This window comes from Podarcis bocagei (genome assembly GCF_964188305.1).
Source record: "Podarcis bocagei genome assembly, chromosome: 18".
Lineage (NCBI taxonomy): Eukaryota > Metazoa > Chordata > Lepidosauria > Squamata > Lacertidae > Podarcis > Podarcis bocagei.
The window spans coordinates 512481-532546 of NC_138144.1; the positions used below are offsets into that span (position 1 = coordinate 512481).

The 20066-nt window shown below is 50.0% G+C and overlaps 1 protein-coding gene and 1 long non-coding RNA gene across 2 annotated transcripts in view; both read right to left on the reverse strand.

Moving 5' to 3' along the window:
- LOC308577789 overlaps nucleotides 1–20066 on the reverse strand; it is a 166552-nt gene that overhangs the window by 113379 nt on the left and 33107 nt on the right. The gene's annotated exons all lie outside the window — the stretch shown is intronic.
- Nucleotides 3322–12241, reverse strand: ARRDC2 (arrestin domain containing 2). The gene is made up of 8 exons (XM_081177925.1): nucleotides 11933–12241; nucleotides 10353–10419; nucleotides 9179–9326; nucleotides 8107–8209; nucleotides 6964–7220; nucleotides 5894–6056; nucleotides 4945–5099; nucleotides 3322–4363 (listed from the first exon to the last, which is right to left on the reverse strand). The coding sequence occupies exons 1-8, from the start codon at nucleotides 12207–12209 to the stop codon at nucleotides 4307–4309; spliced, it is 1227 nt and encodes a 408-aa protein (XP_081034051.1). The 5' UTR covers nucleotides 12210–12241; the 3' UTR covers nucleotides 3322–4306.

The following is a 20066-nucleotide window of genomic DNA, read 5'->3' on the forward strand; positions in this document are numbered from 1 at the left end:
TTTGGTGCCCCCAAGAGAGTGGGGCCCTAAGCTCTAGCTTGATTCATTATCAGGATTCGACCTCCTCGCCTTGTACCTTGATTAAAAAATGGTTAATATAAGGTGACCAGATTTTTTCCAATGAATCCGGGGACACTTTCCTGCTAAATAGATGGATTTTGTCAGGGGACTGGTTTGTAAATCCAGAGACTGTCCCCAGATTTTGGGGATGTCCGTTAACATAATAATAATAATAATAATAATAATAATAATAATAATAATAATGTTATTATTTATACCCAGTGCTTTTTTTCCTGGGGTACCCAAACCCTAAACATTTTTGAGGCCCCCAAGAGAGTGGGGCCCTAAGTTTTGGCTTGTTTAGCTTAGACGTAAATCCGTCCCTGGGGGGTGCGACACCCAGCCTGTCTCGACACACGTCCAGATATCCAGGCCAGGCACACAGCCAGGTGTCTGCTGGACGTCTGACCAAGTGACCGTCAGGATACAAGATGTACTGGGGGGAGGGGGCAGCGGAAAAGGGGACACTGAGTGCTTTTAATCCTTGGAAAGCTGGACACCCAGGCAGGTGTCCCCGTCCCAGACGCACTTCAATCCACAGGGACTTCGATCTGAATGGGGCGACTGTGCCCCCGAAGGACCAGGTGCGCAGCCTGGGAGTCATTTTGGACTCCCAGCTGTCCATGGAGCCGCAGGTCAGTTCTGTGTCCAGAGCAGCTCCATCTGGTACGCAGGATGAGACCCTTCCTGCCCGCGGACTGTCTGGCCAGAGTGGCGCATGCCCTGGTTATCTCCTGCTTGGACTACTGCCATGCGCTCTTTATGGGGCTCCCTTGGAAGGTGACCCAGAAACTGCAACTAATCCAGAATGTGGCAGCCAGACTGGGGACTGGGAGTGGAGACCATATAACACCAGTCCTGAAAGACCTACATTGGCTCCCAGTACGTTTCCGAGCACAATTCAAAGTGTTGGTGCTGACCTTGAAAGCCCTAAACGGCCCAGTAGACCTGAAGGAGCGTCTCCACCCCGGACACCTGGGTCCCTCTCCCGAGGGCCTTCTAGCGGTTCCCTCCCTGCGAGAAGCAAGGTTGCAGGGAACCAGGCAGAGGGCCTTCTTGGTGGTGGCTCCCACCCTGTGGAACGCCCTCCCACCAGATTCCAAGGAAATAAACAACTGTCTGACTTTTAGAAGACATCTGAAGGCAGCCCTCTTTAGGGAAGCTTTTAATGTTTAATAGGTTATTGTATTTTAGTGTTTTGTTGGAAGCCGCCCAGAGTGGCTGGGGAAACGCAGTCAGATGGGTGGGGTATAAATAATAAATAATAATAATAATAATAATAATAATAATAATAATAATAATAATAATAATAATTATTATTATTATTATTATTATTATTATTATTATTATTATCGCACCCCATCCCAGGGATGGGGACCCCTCCAGAGTGATGCCGATTCGAAACATAGGGGCTGGCGTGAGTTCAGGGCCGGATTTAGGTCTGATGCGGCCCTCGCCTCCTGAAGGTAACGGGGCCCTTTATATGTCCTTTGTCAACAACAAATTGCCACTGTTTTTTGGGTTGAATAAATGCTATATATGGTCATTGATGGACCTAATAGGTATCTCAAGCCATTTGCACAGAACAAAATTATGTATTTTATCCAAGTAATGAAATACAGTTAAGAGGAAGCATATGAATAGTGAAATAATAATAATAATTTATTCTTTATACCCCGCCCATCTGGCTGAGTTTCCCCAGCCACTCTGGGTGGCTCCCAATCAAATGTTAAAAACAATAAAAATACAGTGAAGAAGTATATTAATAGTGAAATAATGATTAAGCTCTAACTTAACGGTGTTTTTGTGTGTGTGTTGAATAGATGCTATAGGGTCACTGATCTCAAGCCATTTGCACATGTTGCCGCGCAACCGGTCCATGCAGAATGTAGCCACTTGCTAGAACATGAAACTTGCCATCACATGAAATAATCAGAGGTGTAAATATATGATGCAAGCTACCAGTCATTATAAATAGCAGAATGTCGGCACTCTATATATAGAAAGGAGCAAAGCAGGGATATTTGAGGGAGCAGGCGGGGCCCATGACTCACATCCTTGGAGCCGACACAACACAAAACACGGTTGCTGCATGTAGGTTTTATTTTATTTGCTTTTTATCTTATATTTTAAGGGACATGGGTGGCACTGTGGGTTAAACCCCAGAGCCTAGGACTTGCCGATTGGAAGGTCGGCGGTTCGAATCCCCGCAATGACGGGGTGAACTCCCAATACTCGGTCCCTGCTCCTACCCACTTAGCAGTTCGAAAGCACGTCAAAGTGCAAGTAGATAAATAGGTACCGCTCTGGCGGGAAGGTCAACGGCGTTTCCGTGCGCTGCTCTGGTTCGCCAGAAGCGGCTTAGTCCTGCTGGCCACATGACCCAGAAGCTGTGCGCCGGCTCCCTCGGCCAATAAAGCGAGATGAACACTGCAACCCCAGAGTCGGCCACGACTGGACCTAATGGTCAGGGGTCCTTTTACCTTTACCTTATCTTGTATCTTGGAAACGTACATCCAGGTTTTTTTTCCCTTTAAATTTTCTGGGGGGCCCTAAGCTACAGCTTGTTGAGCTTAGACCTAAATCTGGCAGATGTTTGCATGCATAAGGTGCCGGGTTCGAGAGCCCGCCTGCCCAGAGGGCCATTTCCACCAGTCCGTTCCGAGGCGGGACCCGTTGCTGTCGGCACCTCGAGAATCAATGGAGTGTGCTTCCAGGGGTGAAGGGAAAAAGCAGAGGGACCTCTGTTTGGGGTGCAAGTCTGGGCAGGGGGTCTGGGGGTCCTGGGCAGCCCAGACACCCCCTCGGTCTCGCCAGCGGGGGCCAAAAGAAAGCAGAGATTGCTGCATAGCAGGGGGTTGGACTAGATGACCCTTGGGTCCCTTACGGCTCTACATTTCTACGATCCTTTCCCGAAAAAGAGCTTCTGCCAGCCAGTGCAGGCGATATTAAGTTAGATGGATGTTTTGACTCAGTGGGAAAACAGCAGTTTCATATCAGTTTCCATTATTGACATTAGTCCTATGATCCTGGCTTGAAATCCCAGAGCGCTGCTGCCAGCCCGTGCAGGCAGTATTGTATTAGATGGATGTTTGGACCCAGCTTCTTCTCACCTTCCAATATTGATATTTAGGGCGATTTTTGAAGATTTTAACTGCACACAAAGGTACCGTGGAAACCACAGGAGTCCCAAGTCGGGTTAAAGAGCCCAGCCCTCTCCCCCCTCCTTGCAATTTTGGGCAAGAAACTCAGGACAAAGAGTAAAATTCACAATTTTAATTTCAACACTTGTACAAAAAAGCCACAAAGCTTTGTTTTCAAACACAGGTTTTTTTTTTTTTTGGGGGGGGGTTGTTTCTGAAAAGGCCGCAGGTATTCTATAAAAATATGAACCGGGAAACCAGTTCTTTTGTGTACGTTCTGCATTGAGCCACAGCATATCAGGAAAATCATATTTACACATATTTACAACGTAAGGCCACTGTCCCAACGTTGGGGGGGGGGGGAATCAAAATACGCCCCTCCCCTGTAGACCAGCTAGCTTTGGAAAGTGGAATGCAATGTCAGAGAGAAGAAGAAGAAAACAATTTTCTTCCATCCCCCCCACGACGTCTTCGAAATGCCCAGAATTTGGGGTCTGATCTGCTCCCCGAAAGGCACAAAAACCCCACATGACCCCCCCAAAAAAACTCATTTTCTCTGCCTTCAACAGCGCAAAGGTTCCTTTCTCTCTCCTGCCAAGCTGTTCCGACCTTCTTTTCCCCACCTTAAAAACCCACGGTGTGGATCTTCACGCCCTGAAACCCAGAGCGGCGAGTTCGAATCCCGTCTCCGCAAAGCTTAGTGGGAGATAAAATCAGGGGGGGTCACCCCAAAACTTTCGCTCAACCCCGCAACTTGTCCCGCTGCCTGGGGAATCTCCCCGCCCCGTTTTCTCGCCCGTAGGTGTCGTCGAAAGAGAAACCGGGACTGCCGGGTAGTGTCTGAGTCACAAGGCAGGCATTTCCCCTCGGGGGGTTCGAACGTCCCCATTTCCGCCTCCGTAAACCCCGCAGGATCGGTGCCGTCGGTCTGGGACACCCCAAGCCTCGCCTCTGCCGCCTCTGGGGGGTCAAGGAGCCGTCTCCCCGCCGGAGCCCCTCTCCTCGTTTGCACCCAGATCGCGGGGTCTCCTCCTTCTTCGCCCGATCCCGTTCCCGGGAAAGCAAAAGAGATCCGTTCCAAGAGATCCGATGGCAGGCGCCTCTCAGCAGGTCATGCAACGGGGGCGGACGGCGGCGTCCGATTGGGGATTGGGATCCACCTAGGAAGGAGAGGAGGAGAAAGAGGTGTTAGCGAAGATTCGTCGAATCCCGGACGAGACCCTTGCGGTCATCTAGCCCAACCCGCTTCAAGGCACGGGGTTCGAGAACAGAGGAGGGCATAGCTGCCAACTGTTCCCTTTTTTAATAATAATAATAATAATAATAATAATAATAATAATAATAATAATAATAATAATAATAATACATTTTTATTTACACCCCGCCCTCCCCAGCCAAGACCGGGCTCAGGGCGGCTAAAGGGAATTTCCCTTATTCCGAATAGGATTCCTCGCAAGAAAAGGGGAAAATTGACAGCTATGGAGGAGGGGCAGCCCGGCACTCGCTTTAAGGGGTGTCCCCGTCGATGGGACCTGAGGGGTCACCCAGCCTGTGCAAAGAGCCCCGAAACTCAGGGCTGTGGGTTCGAATCAAGATCCCTGCATGATATGGGGGCTGGGATGGATGACCACTGGGGGTGCCACACCCCAAACAGCCTTGCTCCTTCTCCCCACCAGCGAGGCGGCCAAGCACAGCCCGCCGCCTTTCGGACGCCAGGGTTTCTAGTCCTCAGTGAGCTCACCTCGGAATAGAGCGGAGGCGGCCGGAAGCGGAATTCCTGGATGTAGGCGAAAAACGGCCCTTCGAGGACGCCGGGGGGGCTGCTGTCCTGGCCGGGCGGCGAGAGGGTCTCCAGGGGTCCCTCGCTGGAGACGACGGACGAGTATTCGGGAGGAGCTGCAGAGAGAGCGCAAGGGGAAGAGTTACGGGGTTGCATGGAGCAGGTTATTTTATTTTATTTTATTTTATTTTATTTTATTTTATTTTATTTTATTTTATTTTAGGGACCCCGACTTTTTCACCTCCCCAAGGCGGCTTGGCGCACCTGGTTCTTCCTCCTCTTCCCAACATCCCTGCCAGGTGGGATAAGCCTAAAGCCTAAAGCAACCAGGATGCTGTCGGACTACAATTCCCATCGTCCATGGTCATGCCGGCTATGGATAATGGGAGTTGTAGTCACTTTTCTAAAAAAGGTCTTTATATAAAATCATTTTTTAAAAAAAAGTTATTTATATAAAGCTATTTTATAAGAAAGGTTTGATAGATAGATAGATATGGATAGATAGATAGATAGGTTTCCAGCAACTTTACACAGGTTCTTTATATATGCAGTTATTTCGTAAAGTTGCTTTATAAAATTCCCTTTATAAAAATCGTTTTTTCAAAAGTTCTTTATATAAAATCATTTTTTAAAAAAGTTCTTTATATAAAATCATTTTTTAAAAAGTTTTTTCATTTTTTAAAAAAGTTCTTTATATAAAGCTATTTTGTAAGAAAAGTTATTCATATATATATATATATAGACAGAGGTTTCCGATCTTTTCTAAAAGACTCCAAATCTGTATCTTTTCTCGATTGGTGCCGATGGGTCTACTCTCGAGTAGGACTTAGCTGGCGAAAACCCTCTGCAACAGATGCACGCAAGGCAACGTATAAAATTGCCTTGCAAGGTTTCTTTACGGGGTTCTTACCCTCTGGCTCTTCGGGAATTCCCATCCGGACCCAATCCAGACTGACGCTGTACTGGCTGCTGACGCTGGAGGTGCGGCTACCAAAGGGGTGCAGGGGAATCGTGCCGATGACCAGAGGCAGTTCCAGGAACAGCTTCGACGTCCCCGGGATCTCGATGCAGACCTGCCAGGCGGGGAGAAAACAGGAAATTTATAAATATAAAAATGAAATAATGGCCTCCTTCGTCTCCCACGGCCCAGATCCGCTGTGGAAAATGAGATCCCCGCTCTGAGAATGGCAGAGAATCGATGCTGAAAACATAAAACCAGAGAGTTGGAAAGGGACCCGAGGGTCATCTAGTCCAACCCTGAAAACCCTGGGTATAGGGCGGTATCTAAATTCAGAAAATACTCTGTTTTTCCGTGTATGAGACTATATTTCCCCCCAATAATAATAGTACCGGAACGGGTTACTTCTGGGTTTCGGCGCTTGCGCATGTGCAGAAACGCTAAATCGCACTTTGCGCATGCACAGAAGCACCAGTTGCAACCCGCATGGATCACATTCGCAACCCAAGGTTCCACTGTAGTATTATTAATTATTATTATTATTATTATTGGAATTTAAACACCGCCTTATACCCTCGGAATCCCTTCCGACACTCTGAATATCCCAAGTCCGAACTCTCAAAAAGCCCCGAATCAAAACCCCAGTGAGCTTTCCTGCCAGCCTGTGTTGGCGACACCAGGGGGAGCAAGCAGCCTGCAATGGCTCTCCGCGGCCCCCTGGAACCACAGAGGGTCCCCCAAAAGAGGTTTGGGGGGTTTTCCAGACCTCCCTCCCCACGCCAAGCTGGCTCCGACCACTAGGCTTTGCTGCCGGCCCGTGTCGGCGACACTGGATGGAGCAAGCAGCCTCCAATGGCTCTCCACACCCGCCCTGGAACTGCAGATGTTTCCAGGGGTTTCCCAGGACCTCCCTCCCCACGCCAAGCTGGCTCCGACCACTAGGCTTTGCTGCCGGCCCGTGTCAGTGACACTGGGGTTTCCGGGGGTTCCCCTCCCTGGCCCGCTCCGCCCCCTTGGCTCACCTTGAGGGCGTACTCGACGTGGATGATGTGGCACTGGAGGATGGAGGGTCCCACGGGGGGGATCTTGAGGGCCCGGCCGTGCCACACCTCCCTCTTGCCGGCCGCGATGGCGTCGCCCACCATGGAGGCCACCACCGACTTTTTCTGCTTCTTGGTGCCGCGCGCCACAAAGGTCTGCGTCTGGATGATGGCCGCCTTGGGCACCACCGTGCGGGTGGTGCAGTTGTCGATCTCGGCAAAGATGGGGATCACCTCGCCTGTCAAGGAAATGGGCGCATTGCCGCGTTGGAGGGAGCAGGGAAACCCCTTTTTTCGGGGGCCACCCTGTTTCTAACGCCAGGAAAACTTAGCCAGGTTCCCTCCATGGATTTCCCACCGGCCAGCCGGGTTTTTATTACACTGTCGGCGCCGGTAACGCGAAGGTTGCGGGTTCAAGAGCCGCTGCGTGGCAGCGGGTGGGGCTAGATGACCCGCAGGGCCCCTTTGCAACTCTACGATTTGACGTTTTTATCACAGCTCTGCAATGTGTTTTTAAGATTGCATACTGTGCCCTAGGATCTTCTGATAAGGGGCAGTACATAATAAATAATAAGAATAATAAGAATAATAATGATAAATAATTATTAAGACATCTGAAAAAATCAGGGAAGTTTTCAATGTTTGAACTTTTATTCTGTTTTTAATGCTCTGTTGAAAGCCGCCCTGAATGGCTGGGGAAACCCAACCAGATGGGCAGGGTATAAATATATTATTATTATTATTATTATTATTATTATTATTATTATTATTATTATTATTATTATTATTATTATTGGCAGGGCAAACATTTTAGCTGGACTTTTGGGAAGCCAGGAAATCTGTTGTGGGGAGTGAAGGGCTGGCAGCCAGCTCTCCGTCCTCAGAGGTTATTTTTAACGGAGGCCAGGCAGCCGGCGACGCCTGCATTTTCAGGGGGTCAGGCTGGATGACCACTGGAGGGCCCCGATGATTTGAAGCCACTGCGTTTCCGCAGGGCCACCAGCTGATTCCCCGCATGCCAACCCTGGAGGCCACAGAGTCAAGTGCCCTGGGTCCTCTGGCCGATGGGCTGAGCTTTGCCATGAGCCCCACGCACCCCGATTTCCGCTGCCCCCCACGACTCACCTGGGGTGTAGCCTTTCCGGTCGATCTTGGCCGAGACGGAGACCAGCCCTCGGTTGCAATACCAGGCGCGCGCCAGCTTCTCCTTGGCACCGGCTTGTGGCGCCTGACGGGCACAAGCAGAGAAGACCATTTATTATTATTATTATTAAATCCATTTTCCAGATTAAAATTCGCATCACAACATAATATTCCCAAGAATCTCCTGGACTTTGCCTCCTCCTCTTACTGTTAATCCTTTCCTTCCGCATCCAAATTTTAATATCTCCATTATGTCCAAAGGTCATCGTTACACTACAAGTGTTATTCCAGAAGATATTATTATTATTATTATTATTATTATTATTATTATTATTATTATTATTAAAGGCAGAACGTCCTGGGTTCAAAAAGGGCTGGGAATAGCCCTTCTGAGCAGGAAAAAAGGGAGACCCAACGTTGCCAGGCAGCCATAGAATTGCAAAACCGGCATTTATTTTTTTTCAATGTTATTTTGATTACGTTAGACCTTTAAACATTTCTCTCCTGCCTTTTGCAATCTTCATTTTCACCTTAGAATATGTGGTCAGTTGTTTTCTTTAATCTCTTTTTGTAAATTCCGAAAATGCAATAAAGTGTGTGTGTGTGTGTGTGTGAATTTCAAAACTTGAAGGAACCCCAAGGTTCATCCAGCCTGACCCCATTATTTGCTCGGCGCAGGGCTCAAACCCGCGACCCCGAAGGTCCTCCCGCCCTACCGGCTGAGCTATCCCGAAGTCGGGGAATCGGTCGCAGAATTGGAGACTCGTTAATAATAATAATAATTTATTATTTATACCCCGCCCATCTGGCTGGGCCTCCCCAGCCACTCTGGGCGGCTTCCATAAAAACCAAAAATACAGTAAAATATCACACATTAAAAACTTCCCTGAACAGGGCTGCCTTAAGATGTCTTCTGAGACCCCTGGGGGTCATCCAGCCTGACCCGGATGTTGCAGAGGTAGCAATGAGCGAAGGGGGTTTGTTTTAAGGCCGGGTGCTTCCCCTGGTTCCTAATTCGACCCCAATCCCTCCCCAAACCGCTTTGCCAACTCACCAGTAACGCCGGCGTGTTGATATCGATGGGCTCAATAATGGTGAAATCCTTTTTGGCTTTCTTGACGGAGGACCAGGGGCGGTGGAGCTTGGCTTTCACCCAATAGCGAACGCTCCCATGTTTTCCCTCGAAGGAAGTGGCCAAGGATCTGTCAAGGGAAAGGAAAGGAAGTATGAAAAACGAGGCCTAATAATAATAATAATAATAATAATAATAATTTATTATTTATACCCCGCCCATCTGGCTGGGTTTCCCCAGCCACTCTGGGCGGCTTCCAACAAAATATGAAAACACAATCATTCACCCACAATTAAAAGCTTCCCTAAACATTTCCCTCCTGCGAGTCTGGAACCCAACCCAAAATATCTTCCATTTCGCTCTGTTTCACTTTTAATTTGTGCCTTTTTATGTGATGACACGCAAGGCGGTTTAAGGCAACCAAATGTACAAGAAAAAACAGACGCCGTAATAAGACGTCGCTTTAAGATGGAACGGTTCCCACCGAATAAAGGGATATTCCGCAATCGATTAGAATAGCACCCAGTAAAACTGACTCTCCAAACATCGGCAAATGTTTAGCCTCAATAAAACGTTCACTTTCAAACGAAACGACTCGTCTCAAATAATAAAGGAACATTCCATAATCTGTAATAGGACCCAATAAAATTAGCTCTCAAAACAATATAATAGCTGGACAGAAATTCACTCCTGACAATAAATAAATTACTAAACTATAATCCACAAAAGTCACAAGGCATAAAATAACACACAAAACCACGTAAAAGGATCACATTGAGAAACAAAGACAAGTAACTTAGAAAACTATCTTTTTTATAAAAAAATATGGGTCGGTATTTTGTACTGGGATTTGAAGTTCTTTTTATGTATGAAATTGCCCAAATTTGTTTCATAGAGTTGGAAAGGATTCAAAGGGTCATTATTCCTTCTCCCACCACAAAAAATGCCAATCAGGTACCCTCCAGAAATACCTGTGGGGGCATCAGGTTGGGCAAAGGCTGATAGCGAAACGATAATCGTAAAACATGCAACGGGGACATGCAATGGTGTCCGCTGCGCTGACATGCAATGGCGTATGGGTTTTTGCCACCAGGTGCAATCGCCCACAAATCAAATAATAATAATAATAGTATTTTGAAATAAGTGTTTGACTTACTCTGGCAGCTGGAAAGTAAAAGGGAATTCGTGTCGTCCGGCCTGAAGGACGGTGACGTCTCCGTTGTCTGTTGGGAAAACAAGAAATAAAGGAAGTTGAAATGAATAACAGAGCTTTTAAAAAAAGAAGATGTTTTTCTGGAGCTGTTTTCCTGCAGCGGTCAAACGGGGGAAATTCAACACAACATCCACACTCAGCCAAAAAGCATGTGACTTTTTTTGGCTCCCCATAAACAACCGGGGAAAGTTCAGGCACACACAGCGAAAAGACACAAGGTATTACACAACAATATTTCTCTCTCCCCCCCACAAATATATTTGGTTCCTACAGCCCAGGTGCCCTGCAAAGGGGAGTTTTTAACAGAAGGTGCCCCCCTCCAGAATTGCAAATATGCCCCCAAGATATCCCAGGGGTCTTGGAAGAGCCTGGCATTATGTAAGCGCCCGGCTACCAGGAATAGAACCAGCTGGGGCAAAATCTTAGGAAGTTGAGCCGAGGTCAGCAAGGCCGGGGTGGGGTGGGGGGTCCCAAAAGCCAGCAGCCGCTAATTTACCCCCTGGAAAGTTGCAAACAAACATCCCACCCCTATTCCAGAAACCTGCAAATCCTGTTTTCCAACTGGCCTTTCTTAAGGGAAAGCTGGGCCAGAGCATGCAAAGGAATCCTAGAATTGTGGGGAGGGGACCCTCAGAGGTCATCCAGCCCAACCCCCCGCCATGCAACGGGGGAAGGATGGCAAAACGGTTCGTCTTCTGCATGCAGAATGTCCCAGATTCAATTTCCAAGCGTGTATGGGGGGGGGGACTCCTAGCCTGGAAATCTCAGAGAGCTGCGACTGCCAGCCTGTGTGGGCAATAAAGGTGGGCTTCAAATAAGCTCGAAGCCACCACCCAGAGAGTCTCCATCTCTCAGGAAGCAGGAGATATGTTGAGGTGCCTGACCCCGAGAGCTTGACTTGTGAGGCTCTGGGGTTCTCTAAGCAGCGGCAGCCCTGGCGGAGGGCTGCTGCCAGCCAGTGCTGGCACTACAGAGCCGGGTCCAAAAGCAGCTTCCCTGTCGAAAGCTCCTCTTTAGGAAGTAGCAGAGCCCCTGCCCTGCTGAGTCGGCACTGCTGAGGTAGAGAGGCTTCGCAAGCAACGTGCAGAGAGACAGAGAGACCGACTGGGCGCTTGAGCGGCGCTCCCGAGGAGGGGAGAGGAGAGCGCTGCCAGCCCGTGCCGGCCCTACAGAGCTGGCTGGCAAAGCAGTTTCCCTTTGGAAAAAAGGAGGAGAGTCGCTGCCCGCCCGTGTCGGCCCTGCTGAGGTAGAGAGGCTTCGCAAGCAACATGGAGAAAGACAGACTGGGCGCTTGAGCGGCGCTCCCGAGGAGGGGAGAGGAGAGCGCTGCCGGCCCGTGTCGGCCCTACAGAGCTGGCTGGACAAGCAGCTTCCCTTTGGAAAAAAGGAGTTTTTAACGCCGAGGCGGAGAGGCTTTGCGAGAGAGAGACGGATCGCGCCGGGCAAGCAGGCAGGCGCGCCGGGCTCCCGCGGAGCGCAGGGAGGCGATTGCGCGCTCTGCCCGCGCTCAGAGGACGCCTTACCTGGCGGGGCCAGGAGGGTCTGCCGGTGGCTGAGGAATTCCACCTGGTCGCTGTAGCTCTGCGTGTAAGCGGTGCTGGATCCGGCGCTGCGAGACTCGGTCCAGTGGACTTTGGCCGCGCCTTGCGCATGCAGGTGGAGCGCGCCCAGGCGCGCCGTGCCGGACAACTCCAGCACCACGCGGCCGGCCACGCTCTCCCCGGAGCTGAAGACCGGCGGCGAGGCCACCTCGGGGCAATCCAGCTCCACCGAAAGGCGTTTCACACGGTCGAAAAGCATCCTTGCGTGTCAGTGAGCCTCTCCAACTCTTCTGTGCGCACTGCGCCGCGCGTAAAGCTTTTCAAGGCTCTCCAAACCGCGCCCCCTGGATCCCAGCGCCCTATGGGCGCAGGGGGGGCGGGGCGCGGCAAAAAGCCCTCCCCCAGAACCCCCCCATCCACCCCCTTTTCCCACCCCCAATGCCCCCAGGTCTGGCCGGCAGCTGCAGGCTTTGGCGAAAACAAGGCAGCGAGCATGCGCGCCCGGGCTGGTCACTTTTGGAGAGATAAACTTTCCTCCAGTTGGGCAGGGAAGGGAAGGCAAACACAAAGCTGAAAAGCCTGAGCCAACAGACAGATATCCATCTCTCCCTCTCTCGTCTATTTATTTTTCAAATTGCTGGTTCTATTTGTATCACAACTTAGAAACGTTTCCATTGAATTTGGGGGATTTGTATCGCCGCGTAAAGTTACAAAAAGCAAACGCGAATTGCCCAACGGAAAAGCCGGTGGCGAAGCTATAATTCACCCTCCGACGCACGCCTGTCAATGTATTTATTCTTTCATTTACTGTATAAACCGCCCTTTGTCAAGATCAAATCGGGATTAAAAAACGTAACAGCAGTCAGTAAGAAAATATATACAGTAAGAACTATTTCCGTGCCGGTTAAAACCTTCAAGAGAATAAGTTACTGTTGGCTTAGTGAACTGAAATGATAAAATTCTAGAGTTGGACAGGGACCCCCAGGGGTCATCCAGCCCAACCCCCTGCAGTGCAGGAATATTTGGCCCAATGTGAGACTGGAACCCAGGACCCTGAGATTAAGTTACTCAGTCGGGCCAGTTTTGCCTACACTGGCTGGCAGAAGTTCTCCAGGGTTTCAGATTTGGTGTGTCCCCCCCCCCCCAGGCCCTACCCGGAGGCGCCAAGGGGGACGTTTTGCATGCCAAGCTCTGCTCCTCCGAAAGGCGCTAAGAATCTAGTCCTCATGGTTTACGACCACCAGAAACGGCACAAGGATTGAATCAACAAACAAGCGTTTGCGACGGGTAGTTTCCATTGTGAAGAAACGCAAGCGAAATGCAGAGCGTTGTTAACTGTCGCAACTCACCGCTGCTTGTTCCCGCATCATGGGGGGTTGGGCTGGATGACCCCCGGGGTTCCTTCCAACTCTGCAATTCGACCATTCAATTGCAGCTGTTAAGTAACCGACAATTAAATCTGATTTTCCCCCCAGAGGTCTATCTCAAGAAGACAGTTTCCTCTTCTTGCGTAATTCCCGGCTGGATTCCCCGCTTGGAACATAATAATAATAATAATAATAATAATAATAATAATTTATTATTTATACCCCGCCCATCTGGCTGGGCCTCCCCAGCCACTCTGGGCGGCTTCCATAGAAAACAGAAATACAGTAAAATATCACCCGTTAAAAACTTCCCTAAACAGGGCTGCCTTAAGATGTCTTCTGAATGTCAGGTAGTTGTTTATCGCTTTGACATCTGCTGGAAGGGCGTTCCACAGGGCGGGCACCACTACCGAGAAGGCCCTCTGCCTGCTTCCCTGTAGCTTTGCTTCTCGCAATGAGGGAACCGCCAGAAGGCCCTCGGTGCTGGACCTCAGTGTCCTGGCAGAACGATGGGGGTGGAGACGCTCCTTCAGGTATACTGGACATAGGACAACTGGCCCATCCGACTGGTACTGCACGCACAGACCGGCAGCAGCGGCGTCCTGATTTAAGCGTCTCTCCCAGCTCTGCCTGGACCCTTCTGCATTCAAAGCAGGTGTTCTAACCCTTTCCTGGAAAATTAAGCTTGCCTCTTACTGAGTCAGACAAGGGGGACCTCAGAGGTGCCTACACTGACTGGCAGCAGCAGGCAAGGGGATATTCCCAGGCGCCTTTGTAGGATTGAGCCGTGCCACCAACATGTGGCAAGCGACCTGCCCATTTGAATTCGCCCCCAACCCGCTTTCTGCCCCCCAACCTCCTGACCTGGGCCTGCCCTAGATTCCCACCCACCCCAGCCATTTGATCCCGGGCCAACGGGCTTTGGAAAGAGACGAAAGGCGTGCCTGTGTTTCTCTGCCGGCGGGCAGGACACCTAATCTGGGGCATATGGGGCGTGCCTCTGGGCCCACGCCAAACTCCGTGGGAGACAGGGGAACTCCTGGCCTCATGGGGCTGAATCACGCCAGGAGGAAAACCCATGAGAAAGGAGATCCTGATGGCAAGAGCTGTTTGGTGGTGGAATGGGCTTCACCGCACGGAGGTTTATCGGTGGATTCCTGTGGATTCCTGGGCTAGATGACTTTTGGAGGTCCCCATCAAACTCGACAGCTCTGCCATCCAAGTCTAATTCCTCTCTCTCCAGCTTCTTGCAAAGCCCAACCGGCCCAGGGCGAAAATGTAAAATCTCTGGGGGGCTGCAAGCAGACGGCAAGGGGGGTAGGGGTCCCCGAAATCCCCTTTTTGAATCACCCCAGTGTCCTGCTCCCAGCCTGAGAAGACCCCAAGCAAGGTCTCTCACGCCCTGCGGCCTTTATGCACCTCCGACCCCCCACTGGCAGCGTTGCACAGTGGTTAGAGTGCTGGCCCGTTAGGACTTGGGAGTGAGACCGGAGTTCGAATCGCCACCGAAGCTTCTCTGGGCGGTCTTGAGGCTCTCTCTAGTCAGGAAACTCAGCTAAAGCATCCAGGGCAGAATAAATAAAGCAGGTAGACTGCGGCGATCTGTGGAGGCTCCACAGAGATAGGATGAGCCAGGAAAAAAAGAATTTCCAGGGGGAAACGAGACCAAGAGGGGTAGAAAACAACAACAGCAACACAGAAGACGTTTTGTTTGGAGCAGAAGGGGCAGTCCTTGGCACCAGAGCAAAGGCAGCTGCAGCCATCTGTCCCCTGGCACTGACTTCCACCGACTTTGCTGACCCCTCCTGGCGTCTGCTGAGAACTAAGTTCGAATCCCGGCATGTTGTCTTTGCAAAGGACAATGGTGACACTTAGTGGCTGAAAAAGGAACAGCGTTGGTCAAGAGAGTTACAAAAAAAACCAGCCAGAAGTTGTTTTTGCTAAATTGGGCTTAGCAAATACAGCGGTCCCTTAGTTCTCAGACTTGATCCGTTCCGGAAATCCCGTTCCAAAACCAAAGGGTTCCCAAACCAAGGCGCGCTTTCCCATAGGAAGTCATGCAAAACAGATTAATCCGTTCCAGACTTTTAAAAACAACCCCTAAAACAGCAATTGAACATGAATTTTACTCTCGAGACCCTTGATCCGTAAAAGGAAAGCAATAAAATAAATAAGACCCTCAGCTCCTGAAGGTAATGGGGCCCTTTCTATGTCCAGCTGTCCTTTGCCCACAACAAATTGTCACTGTTTTTTGTGTGGAATATATGCTATATGGTAATTGATGGACCTCATAGGCATCTCAAGCCATTTGCACATCACAAAATATGTATTTTATGAAAGTGATTGTTGAACTGATATACAGTTAAGAAGAAGTATATTAATAGTGAAATAATGATGAAGCTCTAACTTAAAATGATTTTTGATTCCTAACAAACTGAATAATGCAAACACATTGGCGTTTGGCAAGAACAAAAGTTCCTTTGGAAACACAATTGACAAAGACTCCTTATCTAGTCTCTAGATACTTGCTATAACGTGAAATAATAATAGCTGTAAATATATGATGCAAACTACTAAGAATGATAAATAGCAGAATCTAAGCACCCTATGTAGAAAGATAAAGGGACCCCTGACCATTAGGTCCAGTTGCGGCCGACTCTGGAGTTGCGGCACTCATCTCGCTTTACTGGCCGAGGGAGCCGGCGTACAGCTTCCGGGTCATGTGGCCAGCATGACTAAGCCACTTCTGGCGAACCAGAGCAGCACACGGAAACGCCATTGACCTTCCCGCCGGAGCGGTACCTATTTATCTACTTGCACTTTGACGTGCTTTCGAACTGCTAGGTTGGCAGGAGCAGGGACTGAGCAACGGGAGCTCACCCCGCCGCGGGGATTCAAACCGCCGACCTTCTGATCGGCAAGCCCCAGGCTCTGTGGTTTAGACCACAGCGCCACCCGCGTCCCCCACTACACACACACACACACACACACACACACACACACACACACACACACACCCTATATATAGAAAGGAACAAAGCAGGGATATTTTAGGGAGCAGGCGAGCAGGCGGGGCCCATGACTTACATCCTAGGAGCCTACACAACACAAAACACGGTTGCTGTATGTAGGTTTTATTCCATTTGTTTTTCATCTTATATTTTGGAAATGGACATCCAGTTTTTTCCCCCTTTAATTTTTTTGGGGGGCCTGCAAGAGAGTGGGGCCTTAAGCTATAGCTTGTTTAGCTTATACGTAAATCCAGCACTGGCCTAGATAGATAGATAGATAGATAGATAGATAGATAGATAGATAGATAGATAGATAGATAGATAATAGATACTGTAGGTAGACAGACAGACAGACAGACAGACAGACAGATAGATAGATAGATAGATAGATAGATAGATAGATAGATAGATAGATGATAGATAGATAGATAATAGCTACTGTAGATATGGATAGATACAAGATATATAGATAGATAATAGATACTGTAGATAGATGATAGATAGATAATAGATACTGTAGATGATAGATAGCTAGATAATATTTTGGAAATGTACATCCAGGTTTTTTTCCTTCAATTTTTTTGGGGGCCGGCCCCCAAGCGAGTGTGGCCCTAAGCTAGAGCTAGTTTAGCTTATACGTAAATCTGTCACTGCTCGAACCCGTGGCTTCAAGCCTCAAGAAAGGAGATTTCGATGCCCCTCCCAATTCTATGATTCTATGTCTCTCCCTGAGCTTGGGCAGCTGCTGCCGGTCAGGGTGGGCCATATGGGCCTGCCTAAATGGGCAAATATGCCGAGCGATTTCGTGCCAGGAAGCGTCGCCAAGCAGTTATCAGGCGAGTCGTGCCGGATCCAAGCAGCAGCAAGGAGCTTCAGCATTTACCCAGCCGGCTCTGCGTTCAAGTGACGCTGAACAAACATCGTCTCTGAGATCCCCAGAAGGGTTTCTAGGGGGGAAAGAGATGTCGCTGCCTGGAATTGGGCCTGGCAGCTGCGAAAAGGCCAAATTCCACCCTCGCGAGATCCTGAGCAAGGGAACTGGAAATAAAACTGCCAATATATATTGCATATTTCACTTCCAATGTTTTCTTTTGAAATCTTTACGATGTTTGTTCCCTTCGCCGCATCTTAGACACACCCTGCGGCCACTGACCTCCTTTGCAATGTTTTATTTGGAATGCCTTAGTTTCCTGTTAATTTTGTTGCTTTGAATGTGCATTTTATACTTGACTTTCTTCGGGAATGTTTGGGTCCAGATTGTTTTATTTGGAGTTTTAGTGTGTTGTGAACCGCTGTGAATTGTTATAACAAGGCGATGATTGGATTGTAATTGAAAACGGATAATAATAATAGTAATAATAATAATAATAAAATACAACAAAAACAGCAAGGAGACGGAGATCTGCGGGGTTGCGAGTGTGGGAACCCCTCTCAAATTATATAGGTGCCCAAGCCCTCGCCAAATTCCCCACGAAGAGGATGGGCACCCGCAAATTTTTGCGCCAGGGCCCTGCACCCTGCGTGGCATCCACAAATTTCTGCAACAGGGCCATGCACTCTGCGTGGCACCCACAAATTTCTGTGCCAGGGCTGTGCACCTCACGTGGTACCCACAAATTTATGCGCCAGGGCCCTGCACCTCGCGTGGCACCCACAGATTTCTGTGCCAGGGCCCTGCACCCTGCATGGCATCCACAAATTTCTGCAACAGGGCCATGCACTCTGCGTGGCACCCACAAATTTATGCGCCAGGGCCCTGCACCTCGCGTGGCACCCACAGATTTCTGCGCCAGGGCCCTGCACCTCGCATGGCACCCACAGATTTCTGCGCCAGGGCCGTGCACCTTGCATGGCACCCAAAGATTTCTGTGCCAGGGCCGTGCACCTCGCATGGCACCCAAAGATTTCTGTGCCAGGGCCGTGCACCTCGCATGGCACCCAAAGATTTCTGTGCCAGGGCCGTGCACCTCGCATGGCACCCACAGATTTCTGTGCCAGGGCCGTGCACCTCGCATGGCACCCACAGATTTCTGTGCCAGGGCCGTGCACCTCGCATGGCACCCACAAATTTCTGTGCCAGGGCTGTGCACCTCACGTGGCACCCACAAATTTATGCGCCAGGGCCCTGCACCTCGCGTGGCACCCACAGATTTCTGTGCCAGGGCCCTGCACCCTGCATGGCATCCACAAATTTCTGCAACAGGGCCATGCACTCTGCGTGGCACCCACAGATTTCTGCGCCAGGGCCCTGCACCTCGCATGGCACCCACAGATTTCTGCGCCAGGGCCGTGCACCTTGCATGGCACCCAAAGATTTCTGTGCCAGGGCCGTGCACCTCGCATGGCACCCAAAGATTTCTGTGCCAGGGCCGTGCACCTCGCATGGCACCCACAGATTTCTGTGCCAGGGCCGTGCACCTCGCATGGCACCCACAGATTTCTGTGCCAGGGCCGTGCACCTCGCATGGCACCCACAGATTTCTGTGCCAGGGCCGTGCACCTCGCATGGCACCCACAGATTTCTGTGCCAGGGCCGTGCACCTCGCATGGCACCCACAGATTTCTGTGCCAGGGCCGTGCACCTCGCATGGCACCCAAATATTTCTGTGCCAGGGCCGTGCACCTTGCATGGCACCCACAGATTTCTGTGCCAGGGTCATGCACTCTGCATGGCACCCACAAATTTCTGTGCCAGGGTCATGCACCCCACGTGGCACCCACAGATTTCTGCGCCAGGGCCGTGCACCCTGCGTGGCACCCACGACGGCGGTGCCAAGCCTGCTCTCCTGCCCTCTTACCTGGGATCAGGTGCGTCTTCCTTCTCAGGTAAGTCTGGAAGGCGGTGTAGTCGCTGTAGATGGTGTTCATGCCCACACTCTTGCCCTCCAGCCAGTGGGCAGTGGCCAGGCCTCTGGCACAGACGGCCAGCGCTCTCACCTTTTCGTTGTTTTGTTGTGGTCGACATTTTATGAATTTCCCGAAAATAACAGAAATGAAAAGAAAAAACAACACAAAATCATCACAGAACGAAAAAACGCACATCATAAAGCAATTTTTAAACTATGTTTTTTTTGCACCACTCCCCTCTCCCATTCCACTGTTTTATGCCTGTTCCTGCAGGTCTATAAAACCTTGTCCAGTTTCAAAACCTCCTTCACCTTCTTACAAGCGTCTTTTGAAAGTTACACTGATGTGGAAATTTATGCACAAAGCTTAAGAAATACGCATTAAACATTTGCCCTTTTAAAACAACACAACAACACAACACAAAGTCCTCTTTCTTCCCTGGGGTTCAAATAATCTCATTTGTCCTGCATCGTTCCATAATTTATTTTGCCAGCCTTTTTAAATCTTTTTTTGCTCTATAAATCCATCAACTCCTGTAGATCCCAATAGCATAACTTCAGGGTTTTTAAAATAAAAATAATTTTCAACATTCTCTCACCTTGACCCTCTTGGCAACGTCCAGCACTACCTGCCCGGAGAGGACCTCTCCGCCCCGGTAGACGGTGCCACCGCCGGGGTGGCCATCCAGCTGGACCGCGAAGCCCCTCAGCCGGGTGAAGGGGTGCATGGCAAAAAAAGGGGTGCCCCTCTCGCCAGGGAGCCCCGTGGGCACGGTGCCTTGCTGGAAGCTGGCAGAAACCCTCAGAAAGGGGCAAATTTTGGGGTGGCAGCTGCTGCTGCTTTGGGGCAAATTGGGCTCCAACTCCTGCGCCCTCGGACAGCGCCAGGGCT

Excerpts from the sequence above, each read along its gene's own strand:
- ARRDC2 (XM_081177925.1), bottom strand. The coding sequence starts at position 12,209 with ATGCTTTTCGACCGTGTGAAACGCCTTTCGGTGGAGCTGGATTGCCCC. Across the intron at positions 6,057-6,963 it reads ACGTCGAGTACGCCCTCAAG|GTCTGCATCGAGATCCCGGG; the intron begins GTGAGCCAAGGG and ends CCCGCCTGGCAG. Across the intron at positions 4,364-4,944 it reads CGCCTCCGCTCTATTCCGAG|GTGGATCCCAATCCCCAATC; the intron begins GTGAGCTCACTG and ends TCTCCTTCCTAG.